Here is a 16,850-nt window from a genome sequence, read left to right on the forward strand (position 1 = left end):
AATTGTATATATAATGAAGAAACCAAACCTGAACAATCATGGCATGAACATATATATAGGAAGCCTACTGTATATCATCGTGTTCTGAAATGGCAAAATAACTTATTTAATGTTACGCTATGATTATCCTCCATACGTTTAATTCAGTTTCTTTTCCATTGTCTCTACCTTTTGTGACCAGCCTGTGAAGAAAGATTTCTCTGCTATGATATGGTCTTACAGATTTGGGTATGACAATCAAGGTTGGCCAAGTTTGGAAAGATCTGCTGAGTTTATTGAACAAACAGGTATGTATTTTGTTTTAAGCACCGATAATTTAACAAGAACATATGTACGTATTTGAAATTTAAAAACGAAGAGCATTTTACTGACATGTTTTGCATTTATTTCTGTTGCTATTTTTCCCCGTTCTCTTCCCTGGAAGATGTTGATTCCTGGATGATGAATGGTTCCAAAGGCATTCTTAGATTAAGGGTATTGCTGGCAAAATTGAGGTGTTTCGCTTGCCTTTTGTTCCACAGAAATTGGTATCCAGATGCTACTGTATTTTAAATTGTTGCATAAACCAATTTCCTTTCAATTCTTTCATGGGCATCTCCAGCAGAACAATGTATATTCCTAATTGGGAAATTGATGGGATGTGGTCTTCTTGAACTATTGGGTGATCGATAGTTGGCATGCATTCAGAGGGCCGAAGGGCCTGATTCCATGCTGTATCTTTCAAACAATCAATCAATTAATCAAAAGAAGGTTTACAATAGAAGATACAGTGCCGGAATCGCTCAGCAGGTCAGGCAACGTCTCAGGAGAATGTAGATCGCCAAGGTTTCTGGTCAAGACACTTTTTCAGCCTGATTGTAAAGGGGGGGATGGAGGGGAAGAAAGCTGGAAGGGGGGGGCAGGACAAAGCCTGGCAGGTAACAGGCTGTTATGAGGGAAGAAAGGAGAGGGTTATATAGAATTGGAGAATTCAATGTTCATACCTTTGGGTTGCGATCAATCGATTATTGTGTCTCTCAATACAATACAACCGAATTGCTAGACTACCTTGGTTGTCAATTAGGGTGAATATTGTTGGTGTGAGGCCAGAGCGTCTTTTGTTACCTCACCCTAATGATTATTCCTTTGAGCTGGTGCTGTCATAATGGTTCATTGCACCGTGTTCTGATTCTGTTCTGATACATTTATCTGCAGTTGCACATTTTCATCAAATAGTTGTGAAGCCTGCCAATTCTTACTTGGATCACGTGCAGGCAGACCGGATTAATTTAACTTGGCATCATGTGTGGCATGGAAACATTGTGGGCCGAAAGACCTGGCCCTGTGCCGTACTGTTCTATGACGTAGCTCAGTGTGCTAAAGTGATTGAAGGAGAGTGCAGGCAATTAGAAATGTTAGGATTCTGATTTAAGAGAGAAGACCTCAGTGGGAAGTAATGACAGATCTAATATGGGAGGAATAGCTGCTGATATCCCACGTAGGAGAGAGAGGTGCTACAAGTTCACGCTCGCTAAACCGCTTCTATCTGCCATTTAAGTAACCTCCAATAATGGTTTGCCTGCAGCCAAAATGACTCCAATTAGTTTTCTCTTCACCATAATTTTTGTGCCTTTCAACCATCTGTTTTCATGCCACCCCTCTCTTCCCACATATAACACGGATACAATTCCCCTTGTCCTCACCATCCAACCCGCTCACTAACCTCCACATTGAACATGATGCCTGCTTTTTCACTCCCCTCCTCACTGAGTATTCCAAAGGAACAGTGGCTTCTGTACACTCTGGTTCATTCTTGCACCTTCACCAATACCCATTTGCCTTCTCAATCAATCCACTTTCACTTTCACTTGTACCACTTTCCTTCTACATCCTTACTGCTGTTAACCACTATTGGTGCATACAGTGAGATTTTCCCTGCATTGGGCAAGTCAAATATATTGCAAAATATCTCCCTTCAGTCTGGAAAGGTGACCCAGAGCTCCTGGTTGCCACTTTTATTCCCCCCCCATCGCACTTCCAGTATGCCGTCTGTTTTGGTCTTATATACTATTTCAATTTAATTTTAGGAAACAGCACCTCATCTTTGACATCGTTAGAACTTACAATTTCAAGTAATCAGCTATCCAACATGTATTCAAAAGTTAGCATCGCCTTCCTTTTAGTATTTTCAAAGTTCATTCATCTCCTGTTTACACCTCTCATTTTGTTATTCACTAATATTTACTGGCTCGTGACACTTGTGTTGTTCACTTTCTCCCGCCCTCCAATCTCTCAAAGGGTTTTGTTCCCTTTTGTTCACCCTGAACCAGTTCCAGCTCCTTGCATTTAAAAAAAAGTTTGATTCTCTCATTTCTTCCAATTCTGATGAGAGGTGACCAACCTCAAGTCCTCCCCATAGCTCAAGAGTGTTTAATTATCATATGTACCAGCAACGGAAACAATTAAATTCTTAATTCTTACTGCTGCCTGACCTGAACTTCCGGCATTTTCTGCTTCATGCCAAAGTTCAGATCCTCTTTAAATGCTTTTAAATCATGGCAACTAATTGTGATATGGACATCACTTTGGTAACAATTCTATGTTGGTGTTTGTAAACTGATTCAGTAACTTGAAATCTTGCTGCAGATTATGTTTTCAGGACAATTCAGGTATGCATTAGCTTCTCCTGTGTAATATTCTCATCTGTTGGTTGTAACATTCTTAGCACTCTGTTATCAATGATAGGTGCCGATTTAATAACAATATTGGAAAGTGATGCCTCTAAACCTTTCCTGGGAAATAATGATCTCACCATGTGGCTGGGAGAGAAGTTGGGTTTTTACATGGATTTTGGTCCAAGCACAAAAGATCACACCTGGGGGTAAGCCTGCAACAACCATTTCCACATCCTCATCATATTATTATCTGTTGCTTTACCGGTTGAATGACTATGTGATCATTGTGCACAAAGTTCTTTTTATTTATTTTTTGAACTGGTGTTTTATCTCTAACTTTTCCACTAGTGTTTTAACTAACTTTTCCAGTCTTCCTTTAGACACTGTATGAGCTATTTATTTTTACCCTAATATTTTGTTTACTGCCATCTTCATGTTGAAACAGTATTTATTTTGACAGATGAAAAGCTATTTCAGTTACATTTAATATATAGTATTTTCCATTTTATCCACAATATAAGATGGTGTTGATGTGCCCTCGTTTACTTTAGTGGAATGATGTGGATTGCTTCTTCGGTAATGATTAATCGCCATTACACTCATTAATCAGAATCTGCTGGTAAATTAATGGCAAGTTAAATGCATATAGAAAATAGGTGCAGGAGTAGGCCATTCGGCCCTTCGAGCCTGCACCGCTCGAAGGTTCCGTCAAGGGGCGCTGACGACGATGAATGCCGAGCCTGTCTTTTCTTTCTGTTTTGTTATTTTAAGCACGTGTTAAAGTATGTTTGAGTGTTTCTTGGATTGTTTGGGGGGGGGGTTTAGGGGGAACTTTTTTCAATCTCTTACCTCGAAGGAGATTTTTTTGGTGTCGTATCTCCGTCCCCCATTGTGGAGTGGCGCGGCCTTTCCTGGAGACCGACCCGGCGCTTAAACGCAGGCGCGGCGTGGACTTACCATCGTGGTGCTGCGATTCCCTTGCCAGGGATCGACTGTGGAGAGCTCCAACTGCAGCCCCGTGGACTTTAACATCTTGGAGCCCAGTTTCAACATTGCGGCCCCTGGTTAGAGACTGAGTCGGGGCTCCAAGCCATGGTGAGTTTCAACCGTATCGATGAGGGAGTTCCATCTCCCCGACACGAGGGCCTCAGATCGCTGGCTGTGGAAGCTTTGATAACTCCGACCGCAGATGGTTCGACAGCCCTGACCGCAGAGAAGAAAGAGGGAGAGATTGGACTTTATTACCTCCCATCACAGTGAGGAATGTGGGGAGCCGCTGTGGTGGATGTTTATGTTAAATTTTATTTTATGTGACAGTAGACAATAGGTGCAGGAGTAGGCCATTTGGCCCTTCGAGCCAGCACCGCCATTCAATGTGATCATGGGTGATCATCCCCAATCAGTACCCCGTTCCTGCCTTCTCCCAAAATCCCCTGACTCTGCTATTTTTAAGAGCCCTATCTAGCTCTCTCTTGAAAGCATCCAGAGAACCCGCCTCCACCGCCCTCGGAGGCAGAGAATTCCACAGACTCACCACTCTCTGTGAGAAAAAGGGTTTTCTCGTCTCTGTTCTAAATGGTTTACTCCTTATTCTTAAACTGTGGCCCCTGGTTCTGGACTCCCCCAACATCGGGAACATGTTTCCTGCCTCTAGCGTGTCTAAACCCTTAACAATCTTATATGTTTCAATGGGTTTCCTCTCATCCTTCTAAACTCCAGAGTGTACAAGCCCAGCTACTCCATTCTCGCAGCATATGACAGTCCCGCCATTCCGGGAATTAACATTGTAAACCTACGCTGCACTCCCTCAATAGCAAGAATGTCCGTCCTCAAATTAGGGGACCAAAACTGCACACAATACTGCAGGTGTAGTTTCGCTAGGGCTCTGTACAACTGCAGAAGGACCTCTTTGCTCCTATATTCGATTCCTCTTGTTATAAAGGCCAACATGCCATTCGCTTTCTTCACTGCCTGCTGTACCTGCATGCTTACTTTCATAGCTGATGAACAAGGAACCCCAGATCCCGTTGTACTTCCCCTTTTCCAAACTTGACGCCATTTAGATCTGCCTTCCTGTTTTTGCTACCATAGTGGATAACCTCACATTTATCAGCATTAAACTTAATCTGCCATGCATCTGCCCACTCCCCCAACCTGTCCAAGTCACCCTGCATTCTCATATTATCCTCCTCACAGTTCACACTGCCACCCAGCTTTGGATCGTCTGCAAATTTGCTGCTGTTACTTTGAACCCCTTCATCCAAATCATTGATGTATATTGTAAATAGCTGTGGTCCCAGCACCGAGCCTTGCGGTACCCCACTAGTCACTGCCTGCCATTCTGAAAGGGACCCGTTCATCCCTACTCTTAGTTTCCTGTCTGCCAACCACTTCTCTATCCATGTCAGCACTCTACCCCCAATACCATGTGCCATAATTTTGCCCACTAATCTCCTATGTGGGACCTTATCAAATGCTTTCTGAAAGTCCAGGTACACTACATCCACTGGCTCTCCCTTGTCCATTTTCCTAGTTACATCTTCAAAAAATTCCAGAAGATTAGTCAAGCATGATTTCCCCTTCGTAAATCCACGCTGACTCGGACTGATCCAGTTACTGCTATCCAAATGTTCGGCTATTTCATCTTTTATAATTGACTCCAGCATCTTCCCCACCATCGATGTCAGACTAACTGGCCCTGTTTTCTCTCTCCTGCCGTTCTTAAAAAGTGGGATAACATTAGCTACCCTCTAATCCACAGGAACTGATCCTGAATCTATAGAACATTGGAAAATTATCACCAATGCATCCACGATTTCTAGAGCCACTTCCTTAAGTACCCTGGGATGCAGACCGTCAGGCCCTGGGGATTTATCAGCCTTCAGTGCTTGTGTGTCTTACTGCTTTTCACTTGGTGTGGCTGTATGGTCACTCAAGTTTCACTGTACCTTCACTGTACCATATGGTGATAATAAATCCATCTTGAATCTTGTCACGTGTACTGAGGTACAGTGAAAAGCTTTTGTTGTGTGCTAATCAGTCAATGGAAAGATAATACACGATTACAATCGAGCCATCCACAGTGGGTCCACATATAATTCACACATAATGCCAATGTGGGGGGGGGGGGGGGAGGAAAGAACAAATTTGTAGAAATGTAGCAATGAGTTGTGAATTGCCACAACTGCTGCAGGCTGTTAAATATAAATTAAACTCGCTGTAAATCATTAGGTGATGGAATTTATTGATGCCGATGTCCTTGTATTATGTAACTAATATGCCAAATAAAACTAGTCTTGTTCAAGGTATTTTTATAAGGTGACTTTTATTCTTGCAGTTCACTTTCCATTCCACCTGTTTGCGGTTTAATTCTTCTTAAAGAAAACAATTACACTTTGAAGAGAATAATGTGCTATAAAGGTTGGTGGTATTTCAAGTCGGTAGAGCCACGAAAATATCTGGGTAACATGGTAAGAAATATAAAATACAAAGTCTGTAGTCTTGATTAGTAAGGGTGTCAAAGGTTACAGGGAGAAGGCAGGTGAATGGATTGAGAGGGAAGAGATAGATCAGCCAAAATTGAATGGTGGAGCTCATTCTCTAGGCCAAATGGCCCAATTCTGATCCATGTCATATGGTCTCAAGTCTTTGTAAGTACTAAACTGGGTACTGTTTAGTAATTTGCATTATAAGAAGGAACTTGAGGTAGTGGAGCGAGAAAAGGAACATTATCCAGGATACTGTCTGGACTGAAGAGACAAAGCTATGAAGACAGATATGACGAGGGCACGGATAACATGATTATAAGGTCATTTCATAAGTTTTTAATGTTTTGATAGGACGGAACAGGAAAGGTTACAGGAACAACTTTCTGGCTGTCTTCCAGACAGGTGTTGACAATTGAGGCTCCATCTGCCACTCTCCATTCCCCACCCTTCCTGACATACACAGTCAAAAATTACATTTGTTTTGGAAGAATTAAACAAATTTAAAGTAAGTAAAGTCAATATTTAAAACAAATGTTCTCACCGCAGCAGCTGCTTCATATAGATTTTAGCTGGGCCATTGTACTTACACCAGGTTAATCTGGCACAGGTCCCATTCGGAGCTGGGAATTTTGATGAACTCCATGAGCAGTGTAATGGTGCCGCACCAGGTCCTGGGACTAACACGTCACAGGAGGGGAGTGCTGTGCTTCAGCTTCACCCTAGGGACCTGAGCTTCTGCTCAGTTAAGTGATTTGAATAATAAAACCTTATCATGCAACAACTCTCCCTTCTGTCGTGGGGTAGGTTGATTCCCCTCCCTCCCCAATCCTTTCCACTCGTCACTTTAATTTCATGTTTCATGTATCTTGTGGTTTATGACTGTTGGCAGATCAATTTCCCTCCTGGGATAAATAAAGTTCTATCATATCAGACATGACCTATTATCCTGCTAGTTTCACATCACATGTTTTATTTAGTTTGTTCTCAGCCTGGAGAAGGGCGAATGGCCTTTATATTGCATCATAATGTTTACTTCTTACAAGTGTGAAATGAAACGTTCAGATATAGCGGAACCCACTGGCTTTCTTTGTCACAGAAATTAGCATCTCTCATCTTGAACATTTATCTGAAATATAAACAGATGGTATGGGAAATGTGCAGCATCTGTACCCATAAGATATGGTGCTGTTCCAATCTCTCAACCTACCTCATAGTGGCCCCTGCACTAGTTTTAAATCTGCACTTTCTCTGTAACCCTAATGCTATATTCTGAACTCTGGTATTTTTCTCTTTGCACTGCCTGTTGTACTTGTATTTATCTATCATACGATTTGACTGGATGGCATTGCAGACAAAGCTTTGTGCTGTACCTCAGTATATGTGACAAAAAAAAAAAAGCAGCTGTCTCTTGATTTTAGCAGGGCCATCAATCTGTGTTGCCTGGTCTGTGAAGTATTTCACGGACTTTCTGTTTTAATTTTAGCTATAGAGCATCAGCCAATTTCTGAGTTTCATTTAACATTTACTTGCTGTTCTGCCTTTTAGCAAAGGTTTTTTTTAACCAAGAGGTTAATTCAATTTCTGAATTTGACTGCGTGTTTCTATTTCACTTCTACTGTAAATGTATTTATCATTTCCTTTATGGTTTAACATCGTAAGAAACTCCTCTAAGAGTTTCATAATAAGCAACAATTTCAAATAATAGACTTTTTGGTTAATGGTGCAGTCGTCAAAGTGACATCTAATTCATTTCTGATCTTTAGAATAATGGTTTTGTCAAGATACCCCATCGTTCAATCCATGCACCATCTTCTTCCATCCCCACACGGAGAGATTGCTCCTGCTATTTCCATGACGGTCAACATCTCAGGGAATCTTGTGGATTTTGTTGTTGCTCATTTTGGCAATGAACAGTAAGTGAATATTTCCATATTTATTTGTTTAATTAACACTTCTTATACTATTTAATTACTCCCCCTGTTTCTAAATCTGTGTGTGTGTGTATGCTTCTAGGGATGAGTTGGATAGGAAGTTGCAGGCAGAGTATATTTCAAATACACTGAAGGAAGCACAACAACCTCTTGTATTTTTGGGCTACGTCACTTCTGCACCTGGCTCCAGAGACTACCAACAGCTTCGAAACATTGGAAATGTAAAGGTAAAATGTCATTTATCGAAATGAATTAAATATAAAGCATATTTTGTATTACATCCCACCCTCTGAGGGGAAAAATGTGCTCCTTGGGTATCTACTCAATCTTTTAAAATCTCTTTAAATTAGAGAGAAACAGATGTGTACAGGAACAAAGGGACAACAACATCTATGGAGAGAAAAAAAGTTGGTTACTTGAAATTGTTGAATTATTCAAGTTCCCCTTTATACAATTTAAACCTGTTTCTCTCGCTACATGTACTCCCTACCAAAGTCTTCCAATTTTTGTTCCAGATTTCTTCAGCTTTTTGCTGTAATCACATTACATTTGTTGGAGTGAAAATCTGATGTTTGGTTGTAAAACAATAGCAGAGTTCAATCCGATGCAACATATTTCCACAATGTTATATGATTGAATTGTAAATCGATATGCTTATGAATAAGTTGATCATGATTTTTTTTATTTTATTTACCAAAACAAGGTTTGGAGAGTATATAAATTATCTTTAACATACCAGAATAAAATGCAATGGGCTACTTTTAGATTATCATGTTAACCCCCAGTCCAAAATTTCTATATACTCTTGAATATTCTCTCTCTCTCTCTCTCTCTCTCTCTCTCTTTTAGGACATAGATCAGACTGATATGCATAGATGGTGCGAGTACATCATGTACCGTGGACTAATAAGGTTAGTTGCAATACTTCAGCATAATATCACCATTAGTTACCTACTAAAATTAAGTTTTAAAACTATTTCTTAGCCCTCAGACTACATAATTTCTACCCCTTTTCTCGGTGAATGACTTTATGGTTGCCTCCCCACCTATCTCTTTATTTTTCGAACTTGCCACATTCACACAATCTCCCTTTATCTGTATAATTTGATGAATTTATGGTTTTGCAATCGCTGAGGATTGGTAAGAATGCTTTATCATGGATCATGCAAAAATTATCTTTTTGAGCAGCAGTAACGGTTACAAATGGTTCACAATTGGGATACTAGAGATAACTGGAAAGGTCGCACCAAGTCAAGTTGGGGAGGAAGGGTATGAGAGGAAAATCATCATCATGTTGATGGTTATTGCAAAGTAAGAACACAGGCTGGTAAATTTGGATGTAAGTCGGGAGAGGATTGTGGCCATCCAATAGCTGGGGCACGGAGTTCAAATACTTCTACCGTCTCAATCCTTTAAATTTCCCACTAGTTTCCTTGTCTAAGTTTCTCCGCTGGGAACGGCTGCGGCTCGCCTGCAGTCCGTTTGTCTTTACTTTTTTGTGTTGTTTTTTTCGTTTTGTGTAGTTACGTTTTTGGTTTTTAAGCTGTGTTTATGTGGGGGGGGGGGGGGGGGGTGGGGGGTTTAAACGGGGCTTGCTGTCTCTCCCTTCGGGGGAAAACGACTTTTTGTCGTATCCCCCTTCTCTGCCTCCGTCTGCGCTGTGGCCTAATGGCGGAGCTGGCGACCTCGAGGCTCCGGAGGCAGAGCCTGTCAGGACTCGACCTGGGCTCGCTCCCGTGAGGGCGGCCTGACAAGGGGCTGAGACTCTCTCGTGAGGGGCTGTGACGCTCCCGTCGGAGTGGCCCAGCCCGAGGTGGAACGGCACTCACGTGAGGGCGATCCGGCTCGGGGCTGGAACGGTGCTCCGGTGGCTGGGACGGCGTTCTGGCGGCGGCGACCTGAGTCCTGGGTTCAGCCGCGGGCCAGCGGCTGCGTCCGCTGGACTGGAGGGCGGCAGCTTCGACCACCCCGGGCCGCGGTGTTTGAGCCGGCCCGTTCGCGGGGTTCGGTGAGCCGCGGGACTGTTTGTGCCATCGCCCGGTGGGGAATCGCCTCAGCACAGAGGGAGAAGAGGAGGGAAGAGACAGTAACCCTAAGATTTTTGCCTCCACCACAGTGAGGAGGTGCTTGGAGGATACACTGTGGTGGATGTTAATTTGTGTTTATTGTTGTTTTTTATTGTATGTATGACTGCAGGCACGAAATTTCGTTCAGACCGTAAGGTCTGAATGACAATAAAGGTATTCAATTCAATTCAATATTCAATTCAATTCAATTCAATAATGATGGAGGCAAAAAGCTGAGACATGGGCTGGTTCACAGTGACACATGGTGGTCTCTATCTGCAACTGCAGCAGAGCCAAGCATTAACTGCAAATTATTCTTTCAGTTATTGTTTTCACATGAATTTAAACATGTGAACTCCTGTTTGACATAAAAGATATAAAGGATAAATTATGATTTCCTTAAAATGGGTCTGATATCGACAACAAGGGCAGTCACGGTGGTGCAACGATAGAGTTGCTGCCTTGCGGCGAATGCAGCGCTGGAGACCCGGGTTCAATCCCGACCGGGTGCTGTCTGTACGGGGTTTGTACGTTTTCCCCATGACCTGCGTGGGTTTTCTCAGAGATCTTCAGTTTCCTCCCACATTCCAAAGACATACAGGTTTGTACGTTAATTGGCTTGGTAAATGTAAAAATTGTCCCTAGTGGGTGTAAGATAGTGTGGGGATCGCTGGTCGGCGCGGACCCGGTGGGCCGAAGGACCTGTTTCCGTGCTGTATTTCTAAACTAAAACTAAGAAATTCCAAATTCAATCAGAAAATGCTGACAGAACTCGACACGCCAGGTGGTAGGGGAAAAGAACGTTAAAGGTTCAGGTTAATCGTCCCAGTCCTGCTGAAAGATCTAAATCATTTTAATTTCCGATTTACATTCATCTGCAGTTGTTTGATGTTCTATTCTAAGTTTAAACCTGGTTTGAGATGTCCCCAACAGCCCTCGCCATGCAGAACCATCAGCTATTAATATAAAGACTAGCATCTTTGGACGAGCACTTGCAATATTTCAATTTCAAAAGTAGATGCATATACGTTACTGCTATTTAAATTAAACATTGTGTGGAAAATTCAAATAGTTGTGCTGCTGATGCCAGAGATCAAATTAGTCAACTTTCTGTTGCAGTTCCTGCTATCGCCATTTCTGTTTCTTATTAATACCTTTTCTATTCTTGATGGGTTTTTTCCATCTAATTTTACACCTATCAATAATAGTTTTTTTTAAATCTTGTTGACTCCATTAATGGCTATGCTTCCCTTCTCATAAGAAGGGAATCCAATTGTTTCCCAACCAGAAACCTTGGATTAACCGTAAGGTTCATTCCCAGGTGAAGACCACTGCGGACAAATCAAACTATCCCGTGTGGTACAAAAATCTCACTACGATCTTCGCAAAGCCATCAGGAAGGCCAAGAGACAATACCGGGACAAACCTGAGTCACAGAATATTCACATAGATACCCGCAGACTATGGTAACACCTGAATAATATAATTGGCTGCAGTCGCTGTTGATAGTGCAGCCCTCCCTGATGAATTTAATACCTACTATGCTCGTTATGAGTCGGAGGCCAACATCCATCCTGTCAGACACAAATGTGCCTTTTCCCATGGTCACTGAAGCAGAATTTAGATTGGCCTTCCTGAGGGTGAACCAACGGAAAGCTACTGTCTTGAATGAAGTCCTTGGCTGCGTCCTTAGGAACTGCACAGACCAACTAGCGGTACTGTTCACGGACATCTCTAATCTTTCCCTAATCCTTTCTGAGATACTTGCTTCAAGAAAACCACTATCATCCTGGTGCCAAAGAAAAGTAAGATCTCATGCCTTAATGACTACCGTCCAGTGGCACTGACATCACCAAGATGAAATGCTTCAAGAGGCTGGTTACAGTACACATTAAATACAACCTACCAAGGAGCCTTGATCCACTGCAGTTCGCCTACTGCCACAACAGGTCCACGGCTGATTCCCTCTCCCTGGCCCTACACTCATCTCTGGAACATATGGATAAGAAGGACACCTACGCCATAGACTCTTGCTGTGGTTCCAATACCATTATCCCTACCAACCTCGTCTCCAAACTTGTGAAAATAGGAGTCAGTACTCCCCTCTGCAATTGGATCCTCAACTAATCAACAGAGCACAATCAGCGAGGATAGGCAACAATAACAGGCTAGTTACTGTTGGCATATTATATTATTTGTCTAGATATATCTTGCAGTATTATTTTGGACACATGGGGGCGGTCATTAGATGCACAGGGTGGTGCATATGTGGGCATAGGGGACAAGAAGTGACACACAGCAGGGAGAGCATACAGTTTTTCGCTAGACCTGGGACAGAACAGCCAGCTACAACATGCATGCAGAATAAGGAAAACCTGGTACATTCATCTCTTTGTTTGTCCTACTTCAATAAACAACTGGATATAACGACTGGAAGATCTGTTCTATTTGGTCTGCATAAGATCACACCTACCTACCTGTGTAGTAATGGCAACGGAAAAGAGGTCACTGGAAAAGTCGGAAATTTGCCATTACAATTAAGTGAAAACTAGCTCTTTGAGTGAAACTGGAGCTTGTGAAAACCTGGAAACACGGATTGTTTTATTTCACAAGCCTGACGCCGCCATTCCCGATGGACAAGGTCGCCACCTGCGCTAATCTGATTGACGGAGATTGGAAATTGGATTGGGATCGGTGGGGGCCCTGCCAGCAGCATGTTACTTTTTTTATTTTTTTAGTGTGTTCTAATGTGTGGTTTTGGTGTCTCTCTGTGTGTCCTGTGTGGGGGGGGGGGGGGGTAAGGGGGAAACCGTTTTGATCGCTTCCTCCACGGAGAGGCGATTTTCCATGTTGCCCTTTCCGTGGCCTAACATCGAGGATCGGTGCGGCCTTTCCCGGAACCTTACCCGGGGCCTCAGTGGCGGGCGCAGTGCGGGCTCTCTTCGTGGAGCGGGTGAGCCCTCACCGGATGGGAGCGCTCCATTCGCTGGCCCATGGCAGCCTGAAGCCGCGGTCTGCGGTGCTTCCAGCTGGCGCTGCGTCCGCAGCCCGAGGTCCCTCGTTGGGGACCCCGGAGGTGAAGAGCTCCGACCGCTGGCCCGCAGCCTTCTTCTACCGTGGGCGCGGCGGGGACTTGCCATCAGGAGCGGACCCCTGGAGAAGAGCTCCGACTGCTGGACCTGCGGTCTGCGGTGCTTCTTGCTGCGGCACGGCGGGGACTTTAGATCTTCGACCGCTGGCCTGCGGCCTACACCAACCTGAAGCCGCGGTCTCCGGTGAAGAAGCACCGATTCAGGACTTACCTGGACTTTACCTGTCTACTCATCTGGTCGCCTGCAGCGGCGGCTGCGGAGGGTTGAGATCCCGACCACGAGGGAAAATGGAGGAGGACTGTGCCTTCCACCACAGTGATGAATGTTGTGGTGGATGGTTGTGTTAATTTTTATTGTGTTTTTGTGTGTTCTTTTTTCATTGTACCGCTGCTGGCAAAATTCATTTCACTTGCACTTTATGTGCAAGTGACGAATAAAACTGATATTGATATTGAAACCCAGAAAGGCAACGCGCAGGGAGAGTGAATACGTACAGCATTAAGCTTTATTGGAGAAGCTATATATGATAAGCTGTAATGTAAAAAGGCTACTAAAATGGAGAATTGAGAAGTGACCTTGAGAATCAGAACGATATCAGTTGTTTGAAATATTGTGCTGTCGGCATACGGCTTTACGTCAACGAGTCTTAAAGGGATAGTGAACAAGTATGTCTGTGGTCAAAGCTAAAGTTCAGTCACAAGATGGCGATGTTGGAAAGGATTCTGAAAAGAAAAGAAGTGTTATTAAGTGATAAAGGCTTGGAATTGTTCATGGAAAAGTGTCAGAAGACAAGAAACTTGATATGTAAACAAGCTAATGTTAATTGAAAAGCTGAAAGAGGTCATGAAATCAGTGGAAAATGCAAATAAAGTACAATCTAGCAATGCCTGAAAAGGAGATTGAAAGGCAAAATCAGTGGTTTCACCAAAGGATGGAAACTTTTATTATACAAGATGTAAAGGTGTGGGAATCAGATGTTGAACAGCAAACTACACACTCCTTAGCTGAAAGTGACATACAACAGAGTGTTTTAAACTCAGACAACATTGGACCTGATGACAGTGTTTCAAATGTCTCAAAGCCTAAATTAAGCCACAAATCTAGTTCTTCATCATGTGCATTTCAACGGCCTCTGCTTATTAAAGCTCAGTCAGATAGGGCTGCTCTCTTGGAACAGGTTGCCGCCATGAACAAAAATCTTGAGCTTGATGCAAAGGAAGACAATACAAAAGAGAGTGAGCTGGTAGCAACCAATGGCAAGCATGAGCATGAGGCAAAGAGATGGAACAGCTGGAACTAGAGACTGAGCTGACAGCAGCCAATGCAAGGATCATTGTATTCAAGGCCAAGAGATCAAGAAGCAGCTCTAGAGTATCTGATGGGATGAGCTCTTATATGAGAAAAGGAACTGCTTAAAGGGAAGCATCAGCTGAATTAAATCAACATGCAAATGTATAGAGAAAACCCACTACACTGCAGTGCTATCATGTTTTGCGGATGAGACTAAATTACCACCACTACTCAGTTTTAAGAGGAAAACCATACCAAAAGGCAAAATTCCACCTGGGATTGTTATCCACATGCATCCAAAGGGATGGATGTATGGATGGGGATGGTACGAAGCTATGGTTGGATAAAGTCTGGTCCCGGTGGCCTTCTTTAAAAAACCATCCCTACTTGTGCGGGACCAGTTTCGCGCTCACCTAACTACAGCTACTAAAGAAAGGGTAAAGAGAGTGAAGTCGAAACTTGCAGTGATCCCTGGTGGATTAACTTGCCAACTTCAGCCTTTGGACGTATACATCAACAAACCCTTTAAATCGTTTATGAAAGAGGAATGGAATCAGTGGATGAGAAGCACAGACCATGATCTAACACCAACAGGTCGTTTGAAAAGGCCAACCATTGCTCAGGTGTGCGAGTGGGTTTTAAAATCGTGGAACCGTGTTAAGACTGAAATTGTCGTCAAAGCTTTTAAAAAATGTGGCATCAGTAACGCGTTAGATGGCTCAAAAGACGACATTCTATTTGTTGATAGTGATATTTCGAACAGCAGTGATGACCCTGATAAATTATTATGCTTCGAAGATTCGGATGAGAGTAGTAAATTTTTCGGATTTGAAGATTAGAATGTTTTTCGTTTTTGTAATCTTTGTTTCGTGTGCAATAAAATGTTATTTTATTCCGAACGCTGTATTTTTTTTTTTTAATTACCGGTATATACATTATCTTTGTTTTATATGAAAACAATTTACAATGCGAAACAATACGCAATGCAAATGGCCACCACCATGGCGAACGTTTTTTTCCCCCAAAATTTAGCGACTCAAAATAGTGATATGTTTTCGACACAGGTGCGTCTTTGTCGCCGAGCAATACGGTACTTGCCTGATCAAGTGCAACAAAGACAGAATGTATTGATGGGAACTGAACCTTCCTCCCAGCAACAGGTTGTTAGACCAAAACAAACAACTCGTGGAACATCTGTTAGAGCTCATGATAAGACCCATCTAACTCAATACTCTCTTCAAAGGCAAAAAGTACAGACTAATATGAAAAAAGGTGTTCAGGGGCATGTTAGCCCCCCCCCCCCGTACTGAATGATGGACACCAAGGTGATACCTGGTACCTGATGCAGAGGCAAAATTACATCACTGCTCTGCTGGCTCAACAAGATTTCTCTTCTACTTTACAACCAAGAGACATTCCTGTTTATGATGGTGATCCTTTGTAGTATGAAGTTTTCATCACGGCATTTGAGAGAGGAAAAACTAATGATAACAGTGATTGCTTACATTTTCTAGAGCAATACGCAAGAGGGTATCCAAAAGACTTAGTCCGTAATTGCCGACATTTGCCTCCAGCCCAGGGCTATCAAAGAGGAAAAGATCTGCTTAAAGAACGTTTTAATAATGAACGTAAGATTGCCACTGCATATATGGTCAGTGATCAGACCAGAGGATATGAAGGCATTGCGAGCGTTCTCACTGTTCTTTAGAGGTTGTTGCAATGCAATGGAACATCTCACCTATATGGAGGAAATGAATGGTCCCATTCAGACCATCCTTCTAAAGCTGCCTTACCAGCTCAGTGACAAGTGGAGGGATGGAGCATGTCAGCTACAGGAACAGCGTGGACAGCGAGCTAGATTTTCTGACCTGGTAGACTTCATGGAGAGTGAAGATATTGTCAGATTCATTTTTTGGAAATGTTCAGGATGCTAGGCCAATAGCAACTATGAAAGGCTCTACTTTTGCTAAGGCAAGGGAAAGGTCAGGACCAAGAGGAAACAGTTTTGCAACAACTGTAATACCTGTAGATACAGCAGTGCGAAAATCCTGTTTGTTGATTTTAGCTCTGTATTGAACACCATTGTGCCAGAGCTACTACACTCCAAACTTTCCAAGTTGACTGTGCCTGAACCCCTCTGTCGGTGGATCACCAGCTTTCTGACAGACAGGAAGCAGCATGTGAGGCTGGAAAAGCACATCTCGGACGCGCAAACGCACAGCATAGGAGCACCGCAAGGCTGCTTACTCTCTCCTCTCCTCTACTCTCTCTACACCAACGACTGCACCTCCGCAGACACCTCTGTCAAGCTTCTCAAGTTTGCGGACGA

General features: G+C 43.0%; 1 protein-coding gene across 1 annotated transcript in view; it reads left to right on the top strand.

Moving 5' to 3' along the window:
• Window positions 1–16,850, top strand: part of cwh43 (cell wall biogenesis 43 C-terminal homolog) — a 69,516-nt gene that overhangs the window by 38,818 nt on the left and 13,848 nt on the right. The window contains 5 exon segments of the mRNA XM_033034264.1: window positions 182–287; window positions 2,725–2,860; window positions 7,906–8,055; window positions 8,156–8,300; window positions 8,923–8,984. Coding sequence (XP_032890155.1) covers window positions 182–287; window positions 2,725–2,860; window positions 7,906–8,055; window positions 8,156–8,300; window positions 8,923–8,984 — 599 coding nt within the window.

Source organism: Amblyraja radiata, chromosome 1 (assembly GCF_010909765.2).
Source record: "Amblyraja radiata isolate CabotCenter1 chromosome 1, sAmbRad1.1.pri, whole genome shotgun sequence".
NCBI classification, from domain to species: domain Eukaryota; kingdom Metazoa; phylum Chordata; class Chondrichthyes; order Rajiformes; family Rajidae; genus Amblyraja; species Amblyraja radiata.